The sequence below is a fragment of the Electrona antarctica genome, assembly GCF_951216825.1.
Source record: "Electrona antarctica genome assembly, chromosome: 3".
In the NCBI taxonomy this organism is placed as follows: domain Eukaryota; kingdom Metazoa; phylum Chordata; class Actinopteri; order Myctophiformes; family Myctophidae; genus Electrona; species Electrona antarctica.
In genome coordinates, this window is record NC_136808.1 from 38,315,303 (window position 1) to 38,336,931 (window position 21,629).

Sequence of the window (21,629 nt, forward strand, 5' to 3'; positions counted from 1 at the left end):
AAAGAAATGATCTGCAAAAAGGGCTGTTTGCTGGGACTGAACCCGTGACCTTCCAGTTATGAGACACCTCTAATATATGGCAGAGGCTATGAATAATGCAGGAGGAACACTCCTGCAGCAGTCATGTGATTAGATTGTATGGCTGGAGGTGACCTGCTCTCATATTCAGGCGGAATATTAGAATCCTCTTATAGGATCTTAAAACGGTTACCATCTCCGATATGATGCCTTGACCCAGATAAATGTTATTTATAAAGGAATGTCTATGCCACAGATTGACGTGCAAGCCATGAGATAAGTATAATGCACCTTAACCACTTAAACCATATTAATAGAATAGTATAAATAACCCAACAGAACCACGACAGCAACAGGCATTTCCATCACTCCTCTATGGAGAGGTGAATGTGAACTTATCCAAGCTATAATCAGTGTGTATGATTTCACCACGCAGCTGTAGACAGAGGAACACACACACACACACACACACACACACACACACACACACACACACACACACACACACACACACACACACACACACACACACACACACACACACACACACACACACACACACACTTTTCATTACCAAAATTAATATTGACTCAGCTGCACAGCTTTGAACTGCTGCCAGTTTACAGTAGCATGACTTATCCGCACACCGTCTAAAATATCAGAGTCTTTGGAAATTCGTCATACCGGTATGCAAAGATTTGTCTGGGATTAATGTCAGACACTATTATTGATATTCACTTCACGTTTCAATGTTTTATTTTGGTCGACGGTTTATGTACAATACATTCCCAGTATATAACAAAATAAACAAATACATTGTGACCAAAAAAGGTATAGGCTGAAGCTATGTTAGCTTATTATGCCTTAATTACCATTTACATGATGAACAAAGAAAAACAAAAACAAACATTTGTCTCTATAGAAAAAACATGAGAAGAAAACAGAATCAGTATATATATATATTTTCTTTTTGCTTCATATTGAGGTGGAATTGACATTTGTTGATGTGGTTGCTTCCACCTATTGCTTAATTACCAATGTTTCTATACTGTCCTTATCTCTAGTTTTGTATGTTCTGCTAATGTTAAATTGTAATAAAATCTATTGTTTAATACTAAGAAGCGCCCGCCAGTCCAAGTATCACCATTTGAAAATTAAGAGACCATACAGTTAGACTGACAATATGAAACATGATGATAGTACTACAAAAATAGTATTCACATTTGCATTATTTCATCCATCCTTGAGAATTGCATTTAACCAGCAGAATGAATGAATTCTGTGATTCACTTTGAGTGAGTCTTGATTCATTAAGCCATGAACTGGAAGTTCAATTAAAGAAATTCACACTTTACAAACTTTATGTGAAACATTAGTTCATCAAAGGAAAGTGGGCTTGCATGAAAGTATTTAACAAGCTATGTAACAAGTACTTAGAAATGCGCTATATAAATCCCAGATATTATTATTATTATTATTATTAATATTATTATTATTATTATTATTATTATTATAAGCTTGGAAGCGCCTTAATCGACAGCGTCAACAGACTCCTGAAGCGTGGCTAGAGCGGTTAGGGGCTGGAGCCTGGAGCCAGGGTAATTAAATGGAAAAGGGTAGGCTAAATGGAACAGAGATATCATATCACAATAACGTTACAGATATTAAAATGCTATTTTAGCAGGCCAAATTTCAAAGTCACAATGAAACACAACACAGAAGCTGCAAAGCTCTCCATCAGTGCAGGGTATATTTAGAAAAAAATGAAATAAAAGTGAATGATAGACAAACAACATTGTCCTTGGTGTGCATGACTTAATTAACTTTGTAAAAGTAATGAATTGCATTAATGTTCGTCTAATATTAATATTACTTATGAAGTAATCGCATTACATAATGCATCACTTGTGTAATGTATCCCCAACATTGTAAAAATGTACCTTGAATTCTTCTCTGCTGTGATGTGTGTTGCATTCTGTGCAATTCTTGTCCTTTTCTTATTAGAATGCCACAGGCATATTTTCTCCTAAATAATGAGCACTGTGTACTCTATTGTGAATCCATATTTTATGACTTCCCCCCCAAAAACCCTTTAAAACTACATTTAAGTGTTAAAAAAAAAATTCCAACAGCTCAGAAAACACTCTGGCTTTGACTTTTTCACCAACCACTTGTAATGATTTGCATTTTGCGTAGACTCAACAAAGCAATTATCTCCCTACCCATCTGTCCCCTATGCCAAATGGAAATACCAATATTTTTAAACACTTCGCCTAATTGTAAAAACTGCTTCACAACAATGCTGGTGTAACAAAATAGGAACAAGAGAGGCTAGAGGGATTTAAATGTGAACAACAATGGCATGTCATATATCACGTATAGGTAGACTATGTCAGCACATACAGTACAAACTCAGAGTGAATACAAGGATGCAGCTAACAATGGACTGGAGGTACAGTACCACATCCTCCTACAATGGAATGGAGGTACAGTACCACATCCTCCTACAATGGACTGGAGGTACAGTACCACATCCTCCTTTGGAATCACCATCACACTCGTCAGCATCACGGAAAACGAGCAAATTACTTTTGAAAAATCCGGCGATTTAAGAAGAACTGAGCGGCTTATGCAGCTATTATACCACAGGGACCGCATTAGGGAGGAGTGCACGATGCTGTCCTCATCCCCGCTGAGATCAAAGCACTAGCAGCAACAATGCTGTGTACAGTTACCATAGTATCCATGTCTCTGTCTGCCCATGCAGGCACCTGTGTGTATAATCTCACAGCAAGGAAACAAGCCTACAGTATGTGTATGCATGCATGCATGCATGCATGTGCGTGCGTGCGTGCGTGCGTGCGTGCGTGCGTGCGTGCGTGCGTGCGTGCGTGCGTGCGTGCGTGCGTGCGGGCGTGTATTTTACAGTGTTAAAATAAGCCTGTGTCTGTGCATTTGTGTACAATTCTATAGTGAAGAACGGGACTCTGGTGGTGGTACTTTTTAGCCGGCTTGTTGTAGCCCCCAGATGCACTGCAGCTGGGGCATGCTGGTGTTTGGTTTTGCTTGTATGAAGAAAAATAGCAAAAAAATAGCCTACAACATTTCGATCTATTTGATCTTCATCAGGTAATCTGGCCTGATGGTTATGACCTGATGAAGATCAAATAAATAGAAACGTTGTCAGATTTCTCAATAAAGAAAGTATTTTTGTACCTGTGGTGTGTGGGCTCCATCCATCATCTGCTGATATATCATCATCGCTCACATGAAAACACGACTTGCAACAATATCCCACAAAGATCCTAATGACGTTTTTTTTGTTTTCTTTGAGATACTCCCTGAGAGCAGGGAGTATCTAGTCAGCATAAAAACTGTTGACTAATATATCTCACATTTGTATTGAGGCAGCATTGCATGCATGGTGTGAGTGGTAGCTAATTGTGTTATGCTGTGACTTAGGTTGTGCATTCTGTTGAAACTGTATACTAGTGGTATATTACTACGTTTCATGGAAATCTGCCCATGAAGTTTCATGGAAATCTCTAACCTACTGTATACTTAATGCACATGATCATGTACAAATACCAAAACAAATACCACTTTCAACCTGGCATCGCAAATTTGTGAATGTCATTATGTTAATAAAAATAACACCCGTGTGAAATGAGGGGCGCTTAGTTTTTTTTCCCCTTTAATGTCAATGGCGTTTAATGTTTTGATGTTTAATTTACGTCATACTTAGTGGAATTCTGATGTCATTTCTCCGTTCATTGTCAATGGTGGACGTGTGGGGACAAGTTTTAGTTTGACCTGAATTCCCCTTTCATTGTCAATGGCAAATCTTGAGGCGCTAGCCCCTTAAAAAAGAAAGAAAGAAAGAAAATAGGCATTCCCTGGGGCTTTCATACTGGCTAGCCTTTTTCTTTACCCACTATGATGTAATTTCTCTGAGGAGCCAGACCTCACCATGGCTTATCGACAAAAAGCAGCTGCACAACAGTCGTTTATAGAGACGAACCCCCATGTCAGGTTAGACAGGAGGAAAGTATTCTTCAGAGGTTGGTCATTTATACCAGGGTTTTGACATATTCGCTTTTAAGGTTCTGGCTCTTTACCGGGTGGGTCTGTACCGCACTGTTGTGATGAAAAGGGATTTGAGCCAGAAGGCAAAGCTCTCTGTCTACCGAGCAATTTTCGTTCCTACTCTCACCTATGGTCATGAAGTGTGGGTCATGACCAAAATAATAAGGTTGCGAATACAAGCAGCCAAAATTAGTTTTCTTCGGCGGGTGGCTGACATCTCCCTTAGAGATAGGGTGAGAAGTTTAGGTGGTTCGGGGCATCTGGTTAGGATGCCTCTCGGGCGTCTCCCTAGGGAGGTCCTCGAGGCACGTCCCACTGGGAGGAGACCCCGGGGCAAACCAAGGCGCAGTTGGAGGAAACACATCGACTCACTGGCCTTGGAACGTCTAGGGATCCCCCAGGAGGAAGTTACTAATGTTGCTCTGGAGAGGGAAGTCTGGAGCTCTCTGGTGGAGCTGTTGCCCCCGCGACCCGACTACGGATACGCGGTTTAAGATGGATGGATGGATGGTTCTGGGTCTGACTGAGATTAAAACAAAAATATCATACAATTCAGAACTCACAGTAATTTCTCATCTTATCCTGCATCATTACACAGTACAGTATATGTATACCAGTAAGACACCTAAGGGCGAGAAGCTGGGCGAGCACTGGCGCTTTGGCATGGGGGGTCAGATCAAAATGGAATGAATTCTGTACAGGCCATAAGGAGCATGTCTTGAGTGTACAGGGTTTGATGAGGTCAGAGCAACATATGGAATGTCAGAACAGGTCAGCTCCATATATGGAGATCTAAGTGGTAGCGGACATTCTCTTGAGTGTACAGGGTTTGATGAGGGCCGGGCCTTAATTTTCGGGCCAAACAGAGTTTTTGCCGGCTTTGGGGCAGGCCCGTCTAGAGTCTGAATGGTATCAGGTAAAGGGAGACATCGAAGAGGAAGGATGGATGGGGAACGATCAACATATGGAATGTCAGAACAGGTTATGACATATATCCATATATGGAGATCTAAGGATTTGACGTCAGATGTGGAGTTGCTGGCCAATATTGATGATCTCCATATATGGGCTTAATGGACAGCAGATCGCATTTACTATGACATCAGATGTCATAGTGATGTCACGAGACCTGGGCACCATATATGGGGATTTTGAGTGATACACTGACGGGAATTGCATGTTTTCATAGTAAATGCGACCTTCGGTCGCAATTAATCTGAATTAAAATGTACTAGTACAGGTCCCTAGTCGCATGAAGGACTTCCCATTGGTCCAACAGCCCATTATTGTAAGTGCTCTGTCTTTGCAAAGGTCCACTTGGCAGCTCCTCTCCAAAAGATGGCACCCGTCTCATTCTACTAGGTGATTTAAACCTATAGTAGCTGCAGACTATCTCCGTTCGACCTCTCCTTATCTGCTCCTATATTGCACCTAGTGTATACGTGCTCTCCCTAACCTCTTACTCCCCGTCATATCTCAGAGAGATCACCACTTTATAACCCCCTCCATCTCGCTCCACTCTCCTACCTAAACCTATGCCACCTCAAACTGTCACAACTTGACTGAACCCAATTTGTCCCTAAATCCCTCCTCTCTCTCTTCTTCCACCCTCTCCATCCCTGATTCATTCCCTTCCCTCTCAACTGACTCTGTAACCTTCCTCTTCCTCTCTACTATTTAATCTGCCTTTAAGCATCACTGGCCTCTCCGCTCCGAAACAGCATGCCTGTGTTTGCCACCTCCTTGGTTATCTAAAATCCTCACAGCTGAACGAACATGCAGGGCAGTTGAGAGGATGTGGCACAGGGCGGGCCAATCAGATGACCTCTCCCACTTTCATCCACTTCTATCTGCCTTCTCCCTCTCATTACCCACTGCTAAGTCCTCTTTCTACTGTGCTAAGATTCAGTTCTCTGCCTCTAACCAATGGGAGTTCTTTTCCACTCCCTGTCCCCAATATAGCCCTCTCTGCTTTCGTCACCTAGAACGTTTTATCATACCCACCATGAAACTATTTATCCCGTCTTCTCACTAATGAAATTCCACTTAGTCCCTATTATCTCTTTTGGTTTTTTGCTTCAATAGGGCATGCAAACCTTGCACCTTTGGTATGCAAATTTGGGGGGTGTGCCATTTTTTTTTTATATATAGCAGAACAACAACAGTGCATCAAAAAGTACTGTACATAAAAAAGGAACACGCCCTAATATAGTCTCTACAGCTAGAGCATAACTTATGCTGTCTGTTATGCTGTCTGCAGAAGGGTAAACAAGCAGCAGGTTCAATCAATCATCATCATAGCACAGCTTAGATGTGCCAATATAACATTAACATTTTAACTTTTCTGTGCTAATATGTGTAAAAGAGTGAAAGACTGAACTCTCTAACAAGCAAACGCAAGGCTTTGAAGTCCAATGAGGCTCACTGTGTGTGTGTGTGTGTGTGTGTGTGTGTGTGTGTGTGTGTGTGTGTGTGTGTGTGTGTGTGTGTGTGTGTGTGTGTGTGTGTGTGTGTGTGTGTGTGTGTGTGTAAAACATAACTCTATGGTAAAAGAATGCGCGCGATGCGCGTTGGCAATGTTTACAACTTACTGGACGAGTGGAGTTGTGCATGCGGACATATCCTTATGGAAGGGAGAGGGGAAAACACCACAAGACTGACAAGTGATCATCAGGCAAACTGCAGACACGTGTTAACTTCTCTCTGCAGTAAATACATTGCGGTTTTATGTTGCAGGCAGCAGGCTATTTTGTTGTTAGTCACCTATAGCCAAGCTTAACTCTGCAGGTCGGAGATATTAAATAATGAATGACCGCATGGTTGTTTGACACTGACAGACAGATGGAGCAGCAGCAGCCAGCAGATAGGAAACAGGTCGCCCATCTATTGCAGTATGAATCGGGCCCGCTAACGCGGACGTATAACGGCGTGTGTGAGATATGAGAGGGAGAGTTATATACCATACTATAGCGAGAGACAGAGAGAGAAAAAAAGGTCACACTCAGAGGAGGCGGCAGTGAGAGGAATCCGGTGAAACGTTACGTTGGTTAGTCCATCCCCTTTATTCTGACCTTGTTTATGGTGAGAAGCCTACTTGTTGTATTTCACACAAGCATTACTCAAGTAGGCTTAATAAATCCCATTTTGGCGAACTGAAAGAGCTCTAGCACTGTGCACTAAACACTCAAACACCAACTTTATACATGCAGTTAAAATATTATAGGCCATCACATCCAAGATGGCGGCGGTAGACGTGACAGCCTACCATGATGTCAGCCTTTGAGTACTATAGGCTATGTCGCATGTATCATTATCTTATTATCTCCTCTATCTCCAGATTAATTCCTAAAACTGGTGTCATTGTCCAGACTGACCTCTTGAAAGACTTTAGAACCCACTCCTTCCTCAATCCTCCAAACCATTGCCGTGATCTACACCCATTCATTTCTACCATTATCACTATAACCTCATCCATAACCTCCGGCTGCATCCCATCTGTCTTCAAGGCACACTCACACATCAAGAGCTACTGACGGTAATTGTCGTGTTATTTATGGGTGTGCGAGATGTATTCTCAGAAATTGGGGAAGAAAATATATATAGATTATGGGGTCTAGGTGTATTGTCAGCATTCCAGCTGTGAAGGGTCTATAGTTTATGGCACCTCCCAGAGCAGTGTCAACTCACACAAGTAGAACATGGCAATGTGGAATAAGTAACTTCTATCTTTAATTCCTTTCAATTGTGTAATGTGTTCTAAATAACCTATTATATATTGGGTTGGTAAAAAGCCTAAATAATAAATATGTGATAGTCTAACAGCTAAGGTCAGCGGTGCAGGCAGGAAGCTGACTGCACCACAAACTGCCTCTCAGAAGAGAAAGGCAGGATGGCCAGTGGCATCTGATTGGCTTACAGTGTTAGCAGGGAGGTGTGACTTCGGTCAGGGCTTGCATTGACTATTCTGTGTAGCATAATATTAGATTAGATTCACCAATATCAACGAACGTGATACATGTAGCAGGCAGACGCCAGCGGTATGTATTAAATGCTATATATAATTGTGCATTATTCATAATTGATGTGATATGATGTTTAGATTGTAACCAAGTGTTCTTGTGTTTCTTTTGTCCCGATCATTTATTAATGACGTCTAATTCATGATAATGTAGATTTAAAACCACATAATTAGTGATACACTTATCACTGAACTAAGTCTGAAACCCATCAAGGACGCTAAGCTTTACCAAGATCTGATAGTTACCGAGACGGGGCTGATTCTGGGACGGTTTAGAGTGTTCAAATGATAGCTAGAATTCCTACCGACAGAGCAGGATAGAACCAGACCATTAGGACAGACAAGCTCCAGGGTACTGAATTCATCTTGTGTTGGGGGAAGTGTGAACAGAACGTGTGAATGTATGATTGTAAGTGTTTATGATTAATATGAATTAATAAAAACCCTATAAAATGCACGTTTGAGTTCATCAAATATAAGCTATTATTGGAACATTTAGTTCACCCTGTGCGTATTAGTCTCTATACTCTGCCTACTGCCGGGCTGGTCGGAGCCCCGGCTAATCACTCCTTTATTTTTCTCCAAACTCTTGATCGAGTTGTTTCTAACCAGTTCTCTCTTTCTCAATGTCTCACAGAATAACCTGATCCAACCAGATTAATGATTGATTAACCAACTCCGCTTTGCGTCGGTGGTTAAACCCCCTGTTGTTGAATTATCTCCCGACAATGACCACCTAGGCAGATATTATCCCTTACATGATAGCGGCGATAGCCGATGGTTACAGCGGTGGTCTGGGGGCTGGTCTATTCTTTGTGCAAAATCAGTAGTGTTACCTAGTGCCAAACCAAACAAAACAAAATAGCATTCAGTAGGCTACATTTATAGACCATCAGGGTTTGTGATTATAATCATAACAGCACAATGCACACACTAGCCCCCTTTTGAATGCATATACTGAAAGGCCATTTGATGCGTGCAGACACTGCAGGCTGAAAGCTCTAGTATACACATGACAAAGCATGAAATGCACAAGTATACACCTTTAACACATTTTGTGTTAGATCTGCTATCAGTAGAATGTTAGCCATCATGCTGTGTCATGTATGTGTTGCCTGAATACTATTATGAAAGCATTCATGCCGTTCAGCAATAGTAATGTGGACCACACAAAGTCACATTTTGACCGATCCGGTCTGTGACCTAATAGAGTTTGACACCCCTGTATAACCACTCATAAGTCATAACTACCCACACCTAGCATGACAACGCCTTCCCCAGATTACAATCACTGCTGCCATGATTACCAGAAAAACTGGTTATCACACCCTGTATTAACAAATTAACTGCTCCTGACGGAAGGTTCCGCCAGTTGGAATCCAACCAGCAACTGCTTCTGGCGTCTGATAAGCTTTATTATTGATATCAAACCGGATCGCTGATTTCTTTCTTCTTTTTTTTTTGGCTTGGCCTTTCCTTCTTTAGTGATCCTAGACCGGATTGTGCAACCGCGCCGCCGTTCACCTCCCTTTATACAGGCTGACTAAAAAGCTGAATACGAAATATACGGAGCTCTCCATGGTTTGGATAAAACGATAAGGTCTTTGCTGATTATCCCGTGATCTAGATGGGAACATTGGCGCTTTCTAGAGCAAGGATGGCTTCATTTTAGCTCGCTAGCATTGACGATATTTATTTAGCATCTAAGATGGCTGCCCAAACAGGATGTGAATCCAACATGTGTCACATTACAAACGGCTCAGCAGTCTGCGGTTGGCTTTGCGTCCACCAGGTGGCAGTGGATCGGTTAATGTGCTTCAGTTACACCAAACTGATGTTAATTACATTTTAAAATTATAAGTATTGATATTTAATGTTTCATGGTTAGTACGAGTCGAGTCACCACCAGCTGAGCTTACGTCAACGAGGAATCTCAGGAACGCAATGTGTTGACAGCTGGGCGTGAAGTAATTCCATTTTCTCCAGAAACTGGCTGTATCAAATATGAATGGACATCATTATGAATGGACATCATTAACGACGCACAGCCACCCCCCTGACAGAAAGGCCGGGATGATCGGTTTATCTTTCAAACACAGTTCCTAAAATCGTGAAATGGTGATTTCAATGCAAATAAAAAAAATACATGTGTACTGGCGCCCTCTACTGAAAGTGATGTCAGACTTCGGTGCTCTATAACTGAATGGTGTATAGCTGAATGTCGCTATTAGCACTGGTGTGTATTTGACAATTCTTTGACATTTGCATAGAAAGGGGCGAGTTTTTCACCAAATATTACCTCTTCTAAATATGTGCAAATGGAATGCTTGGCAGCACAGTTAGGGGTGCATTGCAGCCTTTGGGAGTGCTTTGAGAATTACACTGTTTCATTTTGTCTTATTCATGTGGGTTTAGCAGCCCAAAAGCCACGCACTCCTTTTATAAAATCCCCTCATGTCTTGTTTTCATTTACTCTTAACAAATAACAAATAAGCCTGGGGTGTTTTTTAAAACAAGGTCAATGTAATGTCATATTAATAAACATTAGACTCATAGGTATTTCCTGTCACATGGTAGGGCTTTTAAATTTACAATCTAATTCCCTTTTGATCCAGCCGGGAGCTGTCAATCCTATTCCATATTCTATGCACACATCTTCATCTTGGCATATTCGATTCATATTCAAAAGCGAATAGAAGAAGAAAAAACTCCATCTGGCTTTGAGATTCATAAATATTTGACTTTGTGGAGCATTGCGTCTGCTCTCACTGATCAAGGAACCCGTGGATTAAAGCTCTACGTTAATGCAGGGAAAAAGCGATTGTCGGATGCACATTGCCTAAGGCACCATGGCTTTCGTTGCTAAAGGAGAGAATAGGCCTATGTATTTTACTGAGTTTTTTTTTTTTTTGCTTTCTTTTTTTTGGGAGCAGAGAGAATGAGCTTTCTGAAAAGATGGCAGTGTCAGTGTCAACAGAGGCGCTGGCCGGGTTTTAAATAATCTCCTATCATATAAGGCGTCAAAGCCCATAGAGCAGATTTAGTCATCAGCTGCTCTCTTCAACCCTAGCTGATGCACAAAGACTGCTTAATGTCTGGGCTGGGTATACTACTTTTGATTTATTAAGTAAAAAGAAACAAAAAAGTGTGTGTGTGTGTGTGTGTGTGTGTGTGTGTGTGTGTGTGTGTGTGTGTGTGTGTGTGTGTGTGTGTGTGTGTGCGTGCGTGCGTGCGTGCGTGCGTGCGTGCGTGCGTGCGTGCGTGCGTGCGTGCGTGCGTGCGTGCGTGCGTGCGTGCGTGCGTGTGTGCCTCTTCTTATCTCTTCACTTAGGACATAGGATCACAAGCATTATTATCTGGCCACATTAGCTCTGACCCTTGTGGGCCGCGCTTACACTATGTTGATAATATAGGATGTGAAGTGTAGTATTCTACAGTTATACTTGGAGTGGTACTTCTGGATATTAAGCTAAATGTTTACATCAGCTAATCATCGTGTAATTCCTCACATAGAACACATATAGGCTAAAATACAATGCACAGACAAAGAAGGAGAGGCAATTCTTTCCCACAGGCAGAACCCCTGTAACTTTGCTAGCAGTACACTGTAATTTGGCTTTCATTCTACCACAATGACGCTAATTTGGCAACAATGTGGGTTTGTAGCATGGACAGTCTAGTGGCTAAAGAGCTTTTTCTGAAGCATGTGTGTGTTGAATATGGAGGATGAGTAGTCCTCAGAGGTGAAACTGCAGAAGGTAGCACAATTGGTATTTCCTGGACGTGGCTGGTTTGACAAACACCTCCTGATAAAGGTAAAAAAAAGAAAGAAGAAAAAATAGGCAATAGTTGATGTTACTGGCTGGCTGATGTTACCAAATTGATTCAATTTGGTTACATTAATTTTGTAAACTCTCAGAGTCACAAATGGATAAATTAACACTGAAGGTGTGTTAACAGACAGGAGGACTAGGAGGACTAAAGATTGTCCTCATTGTCAACTGCACTGCTGATTTTCTGCATTTTCTGTGTTCATAAAGTGTGGACATGACTTCCAAGAAACAGGATTTCAACAGATACTTGTGATTGTGATTAATGTGCCTACATTTAAGCACAGATCTGACCATACAGCTGTAACATATGCACACATATGCACATGTGTGTTCGTGTGTGCATGCGTGTACATTTGTGTCACACACACACACACACACACACACACACACACACACACACACACACACACACACACACACACACACACACACACACACACACACACACACACACACACACACACACACACACACACACACACACACACACACACACACACACACACACTTTCTCTATTACAGAGCTAAGCTGCACATTTATACTCTAATGGTGTGGTGTCACAGATCCAGCCTGTCTGCTTAACTAAATACATGATTATAGCATTACGTAAATAGATGAAGGCATACTGTCACAAGTCCTTCCCATTATTGAAATACAACAAATTAGCTAAATGCTGTATATATTGGAGAAATAGTATGTGGGAGGAAAAACGTGTGTATATATATATACAAATAAATATTGTCAAAATAATATGTTGATGTTTAGTCAATTCAATTCAGTTGTACTGGTTTCCCAAAAATAGGGCCCCTCGTGTGCCAAATAAACCACCACGTCCTGGCGTCCATTCCCATCTCATTGTGTTGCATGTCACCCCTCCTTCCTCCCACTTGTCTCTCTTCATCGGCCACGTCTATATTAAGCACAAGTGCCTGAAAAATAGCCTTTCAAAATGAAAAACTGCCGTCGCGCCCGGGTGGCTCAATCAGTTAATGCGTTCGACCTCGTATAACTGCAGCGTCCTGGGTTCTGTTCTCACTCCATGTACTGTACTCAATCTGCATGTCATCACCTCTCTGTACCTTCCCTTTTAAGCCAGATTCATACTTCGCCGTATAACGTGTCATGGCCTGAAAGTAGCCGATCTATAAGCTCACAAAGCTCTCCACTATAACCTGTCTGCCTAGAGGGGAGAAGGAAAACAACTTAAAACAACCTTTAAAATAGAAAAGATGGAAGGCATGATGTCATTGCAAGTAGGGTTTCCCCTATCTCCGCTAAGAGGAGGAGCAGGTACTCTCTGAGGAGCTGGCCCGCTTCTTCCTCCTCTGAAAATAGGACAACAAGGCAAGGAGGCCTCCTGAAATAGTATTTCCTTTTTCTGTGTGAAAAAACCCCCCAAAAAAACAGCTACACTGTCCTAACAGGACACACTGGACACAAGGTATTAGGGCTAATGATGTTAATCTGAAGGTTGGAGAAGGATAGGCTTGGGACAGCAAGGTTGGTGGTTTGGTGAGTAGAGAAAGGTAACGCTAAACCTCTGTACAGTTCCAACTAATTGGAGTCAGTCAGTCAGTCAGTCAGTCAGTCAGTCTGTCTGTCTACACTATACAGTATACTACAGTAGCCTGTATTATTTAAAAGCAGTTTTGTCTTTTGTTTATTATTTGCACCCAAGGATACATAAAGATATAGCATTTATTACAAAGAGTATTGAAAGTACTGTTCGTTATGGTCATGGAAGCACTATTATTATATTTGTGATAAGATGTTGCTGCAGTTGTGGGTGTACAGTATAACTCACAGAGAGAGAAGACTTAACACTTGTTTGTAGGGTATTATACAACAGCTAGTTCCAACCGCACATCACATCATTGGCCAAAAGACATAGAGCCATGCTAATAATCACCATATACAAACGGGCTAATGAAACGTCTCATTACTATAAATACTGTATGACTCTGCCATTGATCACATGGGGCTACGACAGTGATCCAGTAGTGTTTACCACTTCAAATGTCCATAACCTGGTGACCATTGCTCTGATCAGTGTCTGGAAATCTAGTACGCCTATAGGGTATTTATTATAAAGTATATTGTGAGGAGATGGGGTGGTTGGTTCTTGGGGATTGTTTGAAATATGCTAGTCGTCCAGGGCTAAAAAAAGTAGAAAAAAAGGTTGACAACCAGTGGCTTAAGAATATCACAGCAGGCCTGGGCGGTTAGCTCAACCGTCTGGGCACCTAGGCTGCTGAGCCAGCCTGACGGCGGGCTGCGGGTTCGACTCCTGATCCTGACGGCCTTTGCCGCGTGTCTTTCCCCCATCTCTCTCCCCATTTCCTGTCAGACTACTTTCATCCTATCAATAAAGGCAGAAAAAACAAAACAAAAAAAAAAGAAATCACAGCATGTACGTATGAAGCAGTGTATGTGTTCAGAGTTCAAAACAGCTCAAAAGATGGACAGTTGTGACAGCCAGTCATAACGCATTGCAAGAGCTCTCTCTCACTCACTCTTTTCTTTTTGTAAAATGAAAGTAAATTTATTTAAGAAAACACAGTAATGGCTCAAAGAAAATAGGGTAGGACTTCCTCCTTCCTCCTAAAAGACAGCATTTTATGTGTGTGTGCTTGTGTGCGCACATGCGTGCGTGTGTTAATTAATCAAACTAAATGTCTTCTAAGATGGTGGTATGAAACAACCCCAGGGGGTCTCTTCCAACTCATACTCAAAACAAATTAGACACTTTGTAACATATTAGAAGTCTTGTACACTCTTGGAATTACACATGCATTAATTAACACTGCAGATTTTACTGTGTCTAAACTTGCAATTAAAAAGCATGTCGATCCTCAGATCTCGATTTTGCCTGATAAAAGTCTGTGGACTGAAACGTGTTTTTCTCTCTAATAAGTTAAGTACAGTATAGACAGTGTGTGGGTGTTGTTTTGTTTGCCGTATACAGAAACAACATACACCGTACAATTCTACGTGTCAATTTAACCACTTAACTTTGTGTGTGTGTGTGTGTGTGTGTGTGTGTGTGTGTGTGTGTGTGTGTGTGTGTGTGTGTGTGTGTGTGTGTGTGTGTGTGTGTGTGTGTGTGTGTGTGTGTGTGTGTGTGTGTGGGGAATGGCGTGGCAAGCGTGCAAGCATGCAAGTGTGCATGCATGCGAGTGTGTGTGCGTTTGTGCGTGCCTGTGTCAGTGTGTGTGTGGGTATCTGGTTGTGTGTTAGCAATAGACACAGATGGACATGTACTTACCTTACCTGCCATATGTTGTTAGTGTTGTGTTGCTTCACTGTGCGTGTGTGTGTGTGTGTGTGTGTGTGTGTGTGTGTGTGTGTGTGTGTGTGTGTGTGTGTGTGTGTGTGTGTGTGTGTGTGTGTGTGTGTGTGTGTGTGTGTGCGTGTGTGCATATATCCATATCCATGTGCTTGAATGTGCATTGTAACATTTTAAATCAGCAAAACATCTCAGTCTGAGGGAGCTCAGATGTGTTGTGGACAAGGAAGGAACATGCTTTAATAATTGACATACATTAGAAGATGCCAAAAAATTAGAACTTACAACTCGCTAAGTTGAAGATGCTGGAACAGTTGCCACGACAACGTTGTCAGAGGGTTCTTAGACAGGTTACTGTAAGAGAGAGGGAACAGAGAGAGAACATACACTATTAACACATTGACTAGTGCCAAGCACATCATATTATGTCGCATCAAATCCAACGGTTGACTGCCAAGCATGCAATATTGCGTCCTATGGTCTTACTGGTTTACTGAATGATACTAGGTGGCCAGGAGACGGATACAACCGGAAATGAACCAGAAGTGAAAATTTCGCCTGGCATCCGCCTCGATGTTATCAGATTTAGAAAAGTACATTTATCTCCGATTCTTTTCCGAGATTGTGTTTTTGGTCTAAACAAGCTTTATTCAACAGCCAATAACTAAATTAATTTTCCGGGTGGAAGAAAGTACGATCGTCCGCTCCTCCAGACAGCCAGCACAGTAGGCCAGTGGTTCCCAGACAGTTTGGGTTTTTGCGTCAACCCCCATTATTATTACAGACATGCAACATCCCACACATCCCACATCTTCCCCATTTCTCTGTTTGGTAAAGGGATGAAAAAAGCTGGGTAGCCTTTCAGCTGAAATTGCAATCAGCTGTGTTTGGCATGATTATGATTTCACTTTATTGTAAATACAGTATTATGCTAAAACCTACGTGTTTATGCCAATATGGTTGCTGCGGATATGCACAAAATGAGCCATCATTCTGTTTGTAACGCTCTTGACAGCATTGTGTTAGCATTTGACAAATTTGCAGGTGGTGGAGTATGAAAGAGAAAAGGGTTCACTGGTTTTTTGAACCGTTCAAACCCACTTGCTTGCGTCGCTATACACATTGTGAGGTTGTCGATAGGCTATTTCCGCTATCGACGTATAACAAAGTATATTATAGAGCTTAAGTGGTTAAACAAAAATGCAGGTCCCTATAGTGGTTACAGATAAGAGGAGAAGCTATTATTGACCACAGCAGAAGGAAATTAGAGGAAATTGCCAAGTGTGCCTCCAGGGCTTAATGCAACTCGATAAAAGTTGACCATTTTTAAAGTCAACAAATCCAATTGACTTTAGAATGCTGGAGGGAACTGAGCCACCAAATCCAATAGAGACGGCCAGAGACCCAACAGATCACTTTAAATATGCCAACATGCATCTGCACTTATATCTAAGAGCATACAAACAACTCTAAAAGTACAGAAACAGAAGTTTGCTACAAAAAACAAAACAAAATATAGCCCATAATCGAATACTTTATGATAACTGTATAAATCAATCCCTTGAGTGACACAGTATCCGTAATTGTGGCAGCTTGAGTGTGAAGAAGTTTCTGTTGACTTTCCAACTAAAGTTAAAAGTGATCTGAGAGCACCAACAGTTTTGTCATTCATTAATTAATTCATCCATTCAATAGTGTGTCAGGGTTAATGGAATCACCCTCTCAATAAAATCATGCATAGCCCATAATCCTACTGTACGCAATACTCCAGCCAATGCTTGGTATCGAAACCTGAACATGCTGATCGAAGTGTTGTGTTGTCAGCGCATGCAATTTCCCCAGCAATACCAGGCGGCAAGCTTGACTTCTAAATATATGGAGCATCGCAATAGCTCAGTTGGTGGAGCTATAAAGATATCTTCATTTTAATATGGGGAGTCACTGAGGAGCATATAAACTGCACAGAGGGAAGTATCTTGTGTGGTACTGATAATACCTTTGTTACTTTTTTTGGCCATTACGTGTGAGTATTCAGATTAATGTGGGTTAAGATTTGGGTTAAAATGAGACAGTGTGGAATTATACCAAAGGATAATGTATCCTGAAGCTCTTCCCCTTTTGCAATAACATTTTGTTGCAGGACGATAATTTATTTGTAGTCTGGGATAGGGAGTGGTGGTAGAGTCAGTTCTCATGATTATGTCTGTGTATTTTATTTTTTCTCGCAATCCTGCACTTAAACAGAAAATAACTGTAACTGTAACACTATACAGTATGTTCCACGTTGAAACATTTAGGGGCTGCATGCATGACGTTGAATAATAGAATTGATTACTGTCTGTCTGTCTCGCGCACGCACACACACACACACACACACACACACACACACACACACACACACACACACACACACACACACACACACACACACACACACACACACACACACACACACACACACACACACACACACACACACACACACACTCCATTGGCAGCTGTGGGGAAAATAGAATTGTTAAAGAAGGTCAGGTCCCAGTGTGCCCCCAACAGAAAATAAAATACAAATAAATCCTTTGATAGAAAGCTCGGTATCCACGTCCTCACCTCTCAGACCCTCCACAGTCTTCATCAATATTAACACCTAGATGTATCCCAGGGCAAATCTGGCCCGTCCACTCCATGACAATATAATCTGTATCCTGTCAAATGAGAAGTTGAAAACGGTGGTCTGTTTCAGCCCTTATTTATATTGGTGAAAGCTGGGTCAGCCGAGTACAGCAACACTTGTACAGTTTTAATTTTGTTGACTAAAGACTAAGCCGACTAAGGCTTTTCAGAATAGAAGACTAAATAGGACTAAGACTAAATGGTGTGTTATTCAAAAGACTAAATCAAAATATTGTGAAACAATTATCACTGCTCTTTTTACACATATTAATTCCAATAAAACTACAATGATCTACTGTTGACCGCTGCTTACTAGAACCACAGTCACCTACAGTAAGTGATGACCACTGGGAGATGCCTGCTACTGCAGGACCGCAGTGATATGTGTTGTCCACTTAGCAGCAGCACTCCATTATGATTTAACTGCTGGCTCAAGGGCTTCTTGCCCAGTATATTTCTCATTCATTTTCCATGCACGCACGCACGCACGCACGCACGCACGCACGCACGCACGCACGCACGCATGCACGCACGCACCCACGCACGCACGGAAAACAAAAAAAGTTACTGGGCTACAATATATTGTCTTTTGGCATACTTTTTATATATTTAAACAAGCAAATTGGAACATACTCTGGATCTGTCTCTCTCGCGCACGCATGCACGCACGCACGCACGCACGCACGCATGCACGCATGCACACACGCACACGTCAACCATGCTAGAGGCGCTTTAAAAGGCCGGCAAAGCAAGCCACTTACTGCCCGTTCACAGATGCATTTCATGCATGCACACACGCACGCACCCTCACCTTCATAGTCCACCCTCCACTTTTGTGGTGGGGGACAAATAAATGAAAATCTTTGTGATTTGTTTCATTATAGATTCTCAGGAGTGTCTGTCCTTATCGTAGAGCCAGACATCCTCCTTGCAGACAAATACGTTCTTGTAGTTAATTAAAACATAATGTTGCAGCTGTGATGGCTTATTTTCTGTTCTGTTTAATTATTTATTCATTATGTCTCTTTCAATCTCTCTCTCAATCGTATTTCAGCTTCTTTCTGCATGTCATCATGGCAATGAATGACCTTTGAGAGAGACAATGCTTTCCTTTAGAATAGTAAGATGTCTTTCTCCTTCTGTGTCTTCCTCCACTAGCTCCTTTCCTCTCTTGTCCTTGACTTTTCTTTGCATCCTTTCATTTCTTCTTAACTCTTCTCTCCTTGACTGTCCTTTCTCTTGCCTCATCATGTTGCTTTCTCTCCTCTGCCTACCTCCTACTCCTAGCTTGTTCCCAGTAGCAAGTGACAGACAAAGTAGAGGAAAGGAAAGGAGACAAGATGAGACCTCTGGGAGAGTCAACTCTCATTGTCCTTCCACGTTTCTTGCATCATCAAAGTACTGTCCTTGTCTCACTTTCACACTGTTCTTTCTCCACCGTGTCTTACTTAAAATGTGTCTTATGAACGGTCTGTCTGTCTATCTGCCCCCTGCTGGTCCAGTATTTCAATCAGATTTTATATTTTCGGTAGGATTGTTGGCTGTTGAAAATATATTGACCAAAATAATAAATGAAGCGTTAGTTCATGCAGGACACAGCTCCAGCTATAACCAGCTGTCAGTCTTCTGATTGAATAAGTGTTTCTAATCACACACCAATCACAGCCCTTTCTCACAACAATGAAGTCTATTTAAGGATCCCTCCTACACTGAATCTCTGCCATGCGCATATCTGTCAGGTTATGTCTGTATACAGACATAAAAGAGAAAGATCATATTGTATACCATTATGTGGAAGGCAATAACGCATGCCAAATGTACGGTATGTGAAAGGGCGTCCTTCACATTCTCCTGTTGTGTAACAATTTCTTGACCTGATTCTCTGAAAATGGCCCAACATTACCATTCATTTCAGGACAGTGTTGCCAGGTATGCTTATTTGGGCTTAGTTGCTTGTAAATATTGGTGGTTGCGGTATTTTTGGGCACCCCGAATTAATGTGGATTGTCCATGGCAGGGGTCATTGCCATGCTGGCTTGTGGTGGACAAGTGTGGTTTTTTTGAGCAATTCAAACCGCTCCAATGACTGGCCGCAGATACGCCCGCTCAGCAGCAAAAAATGACGGGGGAAAAAAAGAAAGGGCTGTTTTCCTGAAATTGGCTAATTAAACGGCATTATTGCCTGAAGGCCTTCGGAGCATAAACATTTATGTGTTTAAAACTGTGTTTAAACACTGACACGTTTAAAAACACGTTCACTAGCTTTCCCACTTTAACTAACAACAAGCGATTGATATCATCATGCTCGTTAACTGCGTCTTTGATAGCTAACTGAAGCAGATGAATTGGACATCGGTGTGTAAACTTGACACGGTTAAGTACTGGTTCACCATAGCCTCTACATTATTAGTAACCGTGCGTCCACTTGGTTTTGCGAGAGTGCAGGTTGCTCCTCCTCCGCAATATCCTCCTCTTCCTCCACCACCACTTCATCATCATCATCTTTCTGCTCTTCTCCTTCAACGTTACGTCAGGGATTAAATGTCTTGATCATGTTGCTGGCACTGTCGGTCGCCACACAAATCACACGTTGATGAATGTTCCGACTTTTCAGCACACTTTCATACTTTAAGTTATTGCGCTCTGCAGAGTCTGTACACACTAAATCCAAGCGTTTAGGTTCTAAACCGTGTGCCGGGTGCACTGAGCGGCTCGGAGCAGCTCGGAGCGGATAGGAGGACAGTTCTCACTCCGGAAGCCAGTTCTATGCTCCATGTTTAGTGTTGCCATTAAAGTCAGCCACTGATTTGTTAGGTTAGGGGAACATAATTCATGTTTATGGGCCCGATCTAGACAATCTAAATTCTATAGGCACACAGTCTAAAACACAGGGCACCAAATGCATCAGGGGTGTGTTCCCACCAATTTTGCTTGTTAGATGGCGTGTTACCTGGCCGTTAAGGTTGGCGCATAGCGCAAAGGGGTTGTACTTACACTCTGAATGAGTCATTCATGGGTGTGTTGTGGGCGTTACATTAACTAAAACAATCAGAGTGTTTTCTCCTATTATCTTTAATACGCAGATTGTAATGTTATCTAAATGACAGATGTAATGAGTTGGAAGAGACGCAAACAATTGCCTGCAGAAGAACAAAGAACATTGCATTCCACCATCTAGGGGAGCAGCATCAATCCTCTGATATAACGATCTCAGGAGACATATGGGGGACAAAAGGTCACCGAAACATCACCTGGAAAGGAGAGGTGAACCAAACGCAGTGGCCATGCTTCTGCGGTCAAAATCACCGTAGCCTAATAGCCCCTCATGTCCAAGAGACAAATGTTAAATACTAATGACATCCATCCATCCATCCATCCATCCATCCATCCATCCATCCATATCTGCTTATCCAGAGTAATAATTCCAGCCCTCCAGTGTTCCAGACTTCCCTTTCTTGTATGTCTGCCACATTAGCCTGGGGGATCCCGAGGTCTGATCTTGCATTCAATTTATCCCCGCCAGGATTAATTAATAACATGCCAGGATATCGCGCCGTTCAACCCTTATTTTGAAGATCCAAAACACTGCGACCGGATGTTGTGTCAGCCTAATGGTGTGTCGACCGTATGTTATTGTTTGCCTGGACGATGAGATGAGCACTGGCCGGCGCCATTACAGCGACCGCTATAGGCTCCGTGCAATAAGCGCTGTTTTGA

General features: G+C 42.0%; 1 protein-coding gene across 1 annotated transcript in view; it reads right to left on the bottom strand.

Annotated features, from left to right (window-relative positions):
- LOC306920823 (NT-3 growth factor receptor-like) overlaps positions 1–21,629 on the bottom strand; it is a 212,693-nt gene that overhangs the window by 115,274 nt on the left and 75,790 nt on the right. The window contains exon 3 of the mRNA XM_079497737.1: positions 15,528–15,596. Within this exon, the coding sequence (XP_079353863.1) occupies positions 15,528–15,596 (69 nt within the window). The remainder of the gene's footprint in view (positions 1–15,527; positions 15,597–21,629) is intronic.